This window comes from Siniperca chuatsi, linkage group LG10, assembly GCF_020085105.1.
Source record: "Siniperca chuatsi isolate FFG_IHB_CAS linkage group LG10, ASM2008510v1, whole genome shotgun sequence".
NCBI lineage: Eukaryota > Metazoa > Chordata > Actinopteri > Centrarchiformes > Sinipercidae > Siniperca > Siniperca chuatsi.
This window is the reverse complement of record NC_058051.1, coordinates 30,463,534-30,472,673: the sequence shown is the minus strand read 5'-3', so window position 1 is coordinate 30,472,673 and position 9,140 is coordinate 30,463,534. Positions and strand designations below refer to the sequence as shown.

General features: G+C 49.7%; 1 protein-coding gene across 3 annotated transcripts in view; it reads left to right on the top strand.

Moving 5' to 3' along the window:
- otud5a (OTU deubiquitinase 5a) overlaps nucleotides 1-9,140 on the top strand; it is a 30,183-nt gene that overhangs the window by 2,799 nt on the left and 18,244 nt on the right. For 2 of the 3 annotated variants that reach the window (XM_044210290.1, XM_044210288.1), the window contains exon 2: nucleotides 3,925-4,018. In XM_044210290.1, the coding sequence (XP_044066225.1) occupies nucleotides 3,925-4,018 (94 nt within the window). The remainder of the gene's footprint in view (nucleotides 1-3,924; nucleotides 4,019-9,140) is intronic. The other variant, XM_044210289.1, reaches the window with a different exon arrangement.

The following is a 9,140-nucleotide window of genomic DNA, read 5'->3' as shown; positions in this document are numbered from 1 at the left end:
GTGTGTCGTGCAGATTAATTGATAATGAACATGATCTAGAAATGAAGTCGCTTCTCTGTTCGGTCTCCCGAGGACACGTCTCCTAACGCAGCAGCGTTTGTCCAACAAATAATAATAAACGGCTCAGAGACGAAAGCGACACATTTGTGACCTCCGGTTAGTTTAAGCTTCGCGCCACAAAGTGTCGAGATGGCAGCGAGAGACCGACATCAGGCGGCACGGCAGGAAGAGGAACTGTGAGTGGACAGAGGACAGATCGCTGTCAGGAGGAAGCGAGCAGCGTCCGTCCGTCCGTCCGTCCCTTTAACATCAGCAGCTGCTGGACTGTGATGAGACGTGCTTCATCGTTCATGCTCCCCTCAGGATGAACTGTAATAACTCTGCTGATCCTCTGACTTTCCATCTAGCGCCACCATCAGGTCGACATGTTAACGCGTCCGACGCTTTGGTTTCTGACCTGCAGAGCTGATGGCGCTCCCATCAGCCTCAGCTGCGCTCTGCGTTCACTGCTAACCAGCTAACGTTTAGGTCTGCAACTTAGTGCGTCTCTGTCTATAAACATCAGAAAACAGTGAAAAATGTCCGTCTCACGTGAGACGTTCTGTTCTCTTCTGACGAATGTTTCACCTCTGCAGCGCGTGTTTGGCGTCTGATAAGCTCCTGTGGCCTACATCTACCTGCTGTCACTGTACACGTCACCTGAACACCTGTGCACCTTTGTGGCCTGTCAGCATCTTTTTCCAAAAACACGTGTTTATTTTACTGCTAACTGGGTCTGAAGCAGCGAGTCAGTCAGCGGAGGAGCGTTCAGACCCGTTACTGCAGCGAGAGTCCTGACGCCACACTGTGGAAACACTCTGCTGCAGGTAGAAGTCCTGCAGGTAGAAGTTTAGAAGTAGAATCAGATAAAGTTACTTACAGTGTTCAGTGAGAGTCGTCCCTGTGCAGTAAAACGCTTCCTGTCAGTGTTTTATTATATCTGATGTTTCTGGATTCATATTCCTGCTGCATTCATGTGTGTGTTGCATTTTACTGCTGCAGATGTTTCAGGTCGAGCTCATTTTAACTGCTTTATATACTGTTGGGTAGTTTAACCTGCAGCAATGCATCATGGTCTATGAGGTCATCACGTGTTTGCAGCGTCGCCGTCCTGCGAGAACCTCGTATCAGAGAAACAGCCTGTTTTCAGCTCTGTGACGGTGCGTTTCCCAGCTGATCCGAGGGGGGGTTAAAGAGTTTATTCAGCTTCAGGAGGAGGAGGAGTTTCCTCAGCACGTGAAGGAAACTCTTCATCCTTCAGCTCGTCACGAACACCTGGAGATACGAGGTTTCCACCGGACAGGAAGGGGATGAAACGCTGTGATCTGTAAAAAGCCGTCAGACAAACGCAGTACCGTACTTGAGTAAATGTACTTCTTTACGTTCCACCAATAAACCCCGTGATTGATCGGTATATTATTATTTTAAGATGATCTTTTCACAGATGTGTCGTCGCTCGTTGTGATTGGCTGACTCGGCCCTTTGGCCTCCTCGCTGTCACTCGCTTGTTGACAAGCAGTTTGCTTAATTTGCATAATTACAACAGAAACCCCTCCTTCCAGTGAAACCTCATTTCAGAGAGTTTTCGTGCGCTCAGTCTTCAGACGCCGTCACTCTCACTACCGCGCGGTGCTGCAGGTGATGGTTACACCTGAGATGGTGCACAGGTTCTGGTTCGTCAGCTCCCTTTGTTTTTTTTCAAACGTTAAACCTGCGAATCTCAAACTGAATCACTGCTGAGGTGCTTTCTCACCTCGAACCCGTTTGCTTCGGGGAAAGTGACCCCCGGCGCGTTTTCTGAGGATGTTCTATGAGTCTGTGGTGGCCGGTGCTGTCCTGTATGCTGTTGCATGCTGGGGCAGCAGGCTGAGGGTAGCGGACGCCAACAGACTCAACAAACTGATCCGTAAGGCCGGTGGCATTGTGGGGGTGGAGCTGGACTCTCTGGCGGTGGTGTCAGAGAGGAGGATGCTGGGTAAACTACACGCCATCTTGGACAGTGTCTCCCACCCGCTCCATGACGTGCTGGTCAAACAAAGGAGCACCTTCAGCGGAAGACTCATCCCCCCACAATGCACCACAGAGCGCCACAGGAAGTCATTCCTGCCTGTGGCCATCAGACTCTTTAACTCCTCCCTCTAAGTGTCAGTCTGTGTGACCCGAAGTCACTAAACTGGACATCGATCATTAACATCTCTGCAATACTTGAATAACTGTGCAATATTCTGTGTATTCTGTGTTAATATTTAGTTTTCCTGTTAGTTTTCTTATTTATTGACATTGATATTATTTACCTCCATTACTGCTGTGTAATATCTTAATAATCTCAATAAGCTACACTGAACTCGACAGTACATGCACCACTGCTTATTACTTATTACTTATATTATTACATTGTATTATTATACTGTATTATCATCAACCGGTAAACCCACCTGCTACTTCATTTATTTTCTGACCTGTTTTATAGTTTTATAGTGTTTTATATATTTTTTTGCTAGGACTTTCTGCACTGACGTAAAGGCGAGCTGCTGTAACAAAGAGTTTCCCTTCGGGGATCAATAAAGTCTTTCTGATTCTGATTCTGATTCTGATTTTCCCGGTTCGTTCGGGCCGCTGTGAAAGCTGTCAGTCAAACACTGGTGTGGACTAAACAACCGGACCGAGACCTCGTGAAAAGGAGGGCTTTGGTCCGGTTCCAGTCGGACGGTGGTGTGAGAGCGTGTAACCGACCCATATAAGCCACGTAGACAGTACGTATGCAAATCATTCGGTAACCATGGAAACACCATGCAGGGTTTCCCCCCGATCAATCGGACAGTACCGTCACACGCGATCTGATTTCCCCACATGGGTCCGTTTAGTTCTGATGTCACCAAAAACTGTCCAATCCGTGAGTGACCTGTCGGCCTGCGTGACGTCATGTCGTTCAAACGCAGCGCGGACGCGAGCTGAAAGGCAGCCGTCGGTCCAAAGGAAGCGAGCTGCAGGTGTGAAAGCGCCCTGACGTTCACACGCAGGTACACACAGGTAGCTGTGCTCTGATTGGACCGCACGCGCCGCAGATCCCCGTGGCACCGTTTGTTTCCAGAGTACCTAATGACCGTTTGTTTGTGGCCTCGTGTGTTTTTGCGCGGTCCACGTTGAAACCGATCGACGCAGCCTTTCAGCCTGCATGTGCGAGCGCGAGCTAAGGTGCGTTCAGGGACGCCGTACCTGAACGAAGCCGTAATTAATGACCCCGTCCACTTCGTCAGGAGCGTCTCTGCGCAGATACCTGCGTCGTTTATTCTCAGAACGTCAGTTTGCCCCACCTGTCCGCCACCTGTCCGCCACCTGTCCGCCACCTGTCGGGTGTGAGGTTGATCCTGGATGTGCAGGTAACTCACCTGCCGCTCCAGCCGCACACGCTGGGCTGGAGATCTGTCTGCAGCCGCATCGATTAGTCCATTAATCGATCGGTCGATGGAGATTCACAAATTGAACGTGCAACTCGTTTTTCAAGCAGAAGGTGTAATCCAGCTTCTGCTCGTCCTCGTCTGACGCGATAATAAACTGAACACCTCGGGCTCTGGGAAAATGTGACGGACATTTTTCACTTGTTTCCTGATGCTTTGAGACGGAGCGATCAGAATCAGAAACACTTTATTGATCCCCGAGGGGAAACTCGTTAGACAGGAAATGATCCACAGATGAATCGATAATGAAAATAAGTGATCTGCTCTGACCCTTATGATAACTGTCTGGGTTTGGAAGAAGGGAATTCTGGGTAGTGAAGCCAGTATACAGCTCACCCTGTGTGTGTGTGTGTGTGTGTGTGTGTGTGTGTGTGTGTGTGTGTGTGTGTGTGTGTGTGTGTGTGTGCGTGTGTGCGTGCGTGTTCAGCAGGAGCACTGGTTTGAAAAAGCTCTGCGGGAAAAGAAAGGCTTCGTCATCAAGAAGATGAAGGAGGACGGAGCGTGTCTGTTCAGAGCCGTGGGTGAGTCACGCACGCACGCACGCACGCACGCACGCACGCACACCTTGTTTTCTCCTCAGGTGTGTCTGCAGTTCCTCTGGTCACCAGCAGGTGTCGGTATTACAGCGTGTGTTGAGTGTTCAGGTGGACAGAATATTAGAAACAACCTTCATGAGGCTAGGATTCACTGTTGTATCCGACTGCATTAGTCTTATTGATTGATTGATTGATTGATTGCCACAGTGCACATTAATAAACATTGCTGTAAATGTTTTTCATCTGTAGTCCTGGACAGACGTCAGTCACTCTAAAAAACAATATCAGACTAAAATTACAAAGTCATTGAGATTAATTATAAGCGCGCAGAGCAATAATAAGAAGAAAATAGGAATATTAATGTTAGTAAACGTCATACGGGACACCAGTGTCCGGTACTGTTTAAAGCATGCAGCGCAGAGGCTCCTGACACAAAACATACAAAGCAATTAAATGCGGGATATTAATGACGATAGAAGCGGCGCTCATTATTCACGGGCAGCAGACGAAGGTGTTCTGGCTGTTGTTCGGTCGGGCCGGCCCGCCTCGTTAACGCAGCGCCGGCCTGCGTTACGCTCCTCAATCCGTGGACGGGATTCCCTGCACTGACAGTGAGATGTCAGAGTCAGAATGATTTCGGCCGCTTGTCTTCAGCCGTCGTCGTGGAGATTTAGCTTTCGTTGCGTCGGTGTGCTTTTGTGTGGAAAGACGTTTAGCCGCCTGTTAAAACCGGACAAAGTTTTGTTGAGAAGTTAAAGTTTTTTAGATTCCAAGCTTCTGTTTTGTTGTTGGGTATTTTCACCTTTATTGGACCGTTTGACAGAGGCAGACAGGAAATGACATGCAGCAAAGGTCAGCGCTGCGGTTATGAGGCGTTGGCTGTAACCGCTCGGCTACTGAGGCTGTTCTCGGTGCAGCACAGTGAAGTGATGAGGTGACTTCCTGCTGCTTCCTGGATTAGTCTGTGGATGGATGCTCGTCACAGTGCACGTAAACACACCGTCTGTCTGATTTCCTGTATAACCTCATTTCTCTGAGTATCCGGCTGTACTGTGTGCATGTGACCCCCCCACCCCCAACACCACCACCACCAACACCACCACCACCCGATCAGTTATTGGTGATCAAACACAATGACGAGAGGACGATCTGATAATAGAGATGGTTGCTGTGACTCTGCACTGACAGCAGAGGGCGCTCTGATACTGACAGTGTGTGTGTGTGTCTGTCTATGTGTGTGTGTGTGTGTGTCTGTGTGTGTGTGTGTGTGTGTGTGTCTGTGTGTGTGTGTCTCTGTGTGTGTTTGTGTGTGTGTTGGTGTGTGTGTGTGTGTGTCTCTGTGTGTGTGTGTGTCTGTGTGTGTGTGTGTGTGTGTGTGTGTGTGTGTGTCTCTGTGTGTGTTGGTGTGTCTGTCTGTGTGTGTTGGTGTGTCTGTCTGTGTGTGTGTGTCTGTGTGTGTGTGTGTGTGTCTGTGTGTGTGTGTGTGTGTGTGTGTGTGTGTGTGTGTGTGTGTGTCTCTGTGTGTGTGTCTCTGTGTGTGTGTCTCTGTGTGTGTGTCTCGGTGTGTGTGTGTGTGTCTCTGTGTGTGTGTGTCTCTGTGTGTGTGTGTGTCTCTGTGTGTGTGTCTCTGTGTGTGTGTGTGTGTGTGTGTGTGTGTGTGTGTGTGTGTGTGTGTGTGTGTGTCTGTGTGTGTGTGTGTGTGTGTGTGTGTGTGTGTGTGTGTGTGTGTGTGTGTGTGTGTGTGTGTGTGTGTGTGTGTGTGTGTGTGTGTGTGTGTGTGTGTGTGTGTGTGTGTCTCTGTGTGTGTGTGTGTGTCTGTGTGTGTGTGTGTGTGTGTGTCTGTGTGTGTGTCTGTCTGTGTGTGTCTGTGTGTGTGTGTGTGTGTGTGTGTGTGTGTGTGTCTCTGTGTGTGTGTGTGTGTGTGTGTGTGTGTGTGTGTGTGTGTGTGTGTGTGTGTGTGTGTGTGTGGTGGGAAGGTATGTAGAAATGTGTGTCAGTGTGAAAGAGGGGGGTTTCTGGTTCTGCCCATTCAGTGGAGTCCAGGTTGTATTTCAGATAACAGCTATTATGTTGCTGCAGTCATGTCATCACACTGACCTCAGCCCTGTGTGTGTGTGTGTGTGTGTGTGTGTGTGTGTGTGTGTGTGTGTGGTACCTGTAAACTCACACCTGTCTTCCTGTTGTTATATGATGTAATCAGTTTGTCTTTGCTTCTGTCCCATTGTCCACATTTAGGCAAGAACGCCGCTCCAAAAGCTCTGCCCATTTTACCCAGCATGCTTTGGGAGCCTGACCTGTGTGTGTGCGTGTGTGTGTGTGTGTGTGTGTGTGTGTGTGTGTGTGTGTGTGTGTGTGTGTGTGTGTGCGCCCCAGCATCCCAACTGTTATTTCGTCATCAAATTTAGTTTGGACATTTCTTTCAGGTAATAAATTAACAGTTTGCATTTTGACTATTTGCTCAGTTTTAGTCAAAATGTTTTGGGAGCTGTGAGGAGCTGCTGGCCAGGTGAGAGCTTTCAGTCGGCGTCCATGGTCATCATCCCGGGGAGAGCAGTGCGATGTCTGACCTGTCCGCCAGCGCTCTCCAGCGCCACCATCAAAACACCAGAAGAGGGGATTTCTTTTGGAAGAAGGTGTCAAAGAGGGTCCGCCCAGGAGGGTCCAGAGAATCCGGCTCGTGGCGGCCCAACACCTTACTGAGACGCTTTCTGGTTTTCCTCTCGTCGTCACCCGTCTCTGTACGTCTGTCTGTCCTTCGCGTATCTCGAGAACCCGTGTAGATACGAGGTCTGAGTGACCGGGGTTTAAGCACCCGGCCCGCTCCGAACGGGCGCCGCACTACTGTGCACGTAATTAAAGACAAACGGAGGCAGCGTGGTGTGTGGCGTTCGAGCGACGGTTCCCGGTGGATCTGGTGACCCCATGTCACGGCGAAGGCTGTTGAAAGCTCCTGTAAATGGATGTTTGAGTTAAGAACTCTGCAGGAACGCCGAACGCTCCCACTTACAAAGTAAATGTACTGCGTCCTCGCCAGGTGTGAACTCCTCTGCATTGAGAAAGGCCTCGTGTCCCCGTGGGCCGTCATCGGAGGCCGTGGAGGCGCGTCGGGCGGACAGACGGGCGGACAGTAGTGTCTTTAGGCTTCACTGAAGCTACAGCGAAGACAAAATGTCTGCCTGGTTCTCATTTTCTCTCGGTTGACTTCTGGTTCTTCTCACTTCTATTTTCAGGGGCTCGTTTCTTTGCTCTCTGTTGCGTTTCACAGAAATCATCTGCCTGCTGTAACACACACACACACACACACACACACACACACACACACACACACACACACACACACACACACACACACACACACACACACACACAGAGCTGGGCTTTGTTTAGTGTTTGATGTCTCAAAACTGTTTTCACACCTTGCTGTCCACTTTCTGTTTCAGGTAGGCAGGTGTGTGTGTGTGTGTGTGTGTGTGTGTGTGTGTGTGTGTGTGTGTGTGTGTCTCTGGACCCCCACAAGGTGTGATGAGATGATTCGCAGGGCAGTAAAGAAAGTAAACTCTGCGTTCAGGTGTGTCTCCTGTCGTGATGAAGCCTGTCCGACCTGTCGGTCACGTGTCTCTGGACGCGTCCACGCTCAGCTGCTGGCGGCGCTGATGTTGTCTCAGTATGTAAATGAAGCGTGTGATGTTCAGGGTGTGGTGCTGCTGTCGGCCTGTTCCTGTCTCTCAGCCGGTTCCTGATAACACACCCGCCCAGGCCCCGTCAGACCAGGTCTGTTCCGGTCCGGGTCAGCCGGTGAAATCATACAGCGTGTGATGAGCAAAGAGTCTCAAGTCTTCAGATCTACTCGCTCGATTCTCCTAAAGATGTTTGATATTTGCGTCTGTGAGCGATGACGTGCGTCGCCGAGGGAGTCACTCGTCTGCAGCCCTACACGCCTCCGTCCGGGACCTCCCCAAACTCCGGGGCCGCCCCCTAACGGCCGACTAAACCGTTGATGAGACGAGTCTCAGAGACGAACGTTTCAGGGGCTCGCTGCAACACGGACATTTTCTCTTGTAACACAGGACGTCACTTACCGGCGCACTGCTGCTAGCTGTACTAGCTGCCGTTAGCTAGTTAGCTAACTTAGCGGTCCTATTAGCTGACCGACGGAGGCCAGTCTGACAGGGAATACAGTACAGAGGGGATTACAGCGGCTCCGGCCAGGACTCTGACTGACTGATGATGATGTATAATGTTCATTTGTAAATAACGTCACACATCAGCCATCGTGTCGATAAGTCCGCGAGAATGAGTTTTTGTGGAGTTGAAAGTTATTTATTCCCGCGTTTCGAACAAGGAGACGCGTGTTCAGTCTCTGCTGGTTGTTCCGACACTTTCAGAATCACTACCGCTCCTGCCGTTAGCAACAGGCGGCTCGCTTGTACAGCGTAGACTTTAAAGGCTCATCAATACGGTTCTGTATTTCTCTGTGATGTAGCGCAGTGGTAACAACCTTGCTGTTAATCTCTCTCAGCCCTGGAACTCAAACCATTTTCTGATGCCCCCAAAAAACACGTTTAAATAATTCATTTAATATAATAAACGTTTGACGACTAGTCGACTAATGGCTTGAACTAACGACTACTCGTCGACTAGGAAACTCTTCAGGCGGGGGCGGCGTTGCCGAACAAATGTTACTGCATATAAACAAGCTGCTGGTTGGCCTCCATGTTTGTTTTGGTGCTAGATAGATTCTTTATTGTCCTTTCAAGAAAATTAGTTGCCACAGTCTGTACGAAGCCTTACATAAATACATTATACACCACAACATAACTACATGAAAGACATCAGATCCATCCACAGACTGTTTTCGCAGCAGCCGTTCAGCCAGACGCACCAAGCAGCAGAAAGAACAGGCGACGGCTGGCGTTCTCGTGGGATTTGCGTGGTCGTCTGCCTCCAGAGCTCCGGTGGTTACTGCGAGTTGGTGGAAATCCTGTCCAGTCTGTGTAGGTTTCAGCTCGTCTGCAGATTTGTCCGGAGTTTTAAGAGTAATTCGCAAAACAGTTGAAGGCGACCCAGGTAGGTTTTTATAAACTCGGACGGTCAGAGGATCAGACTA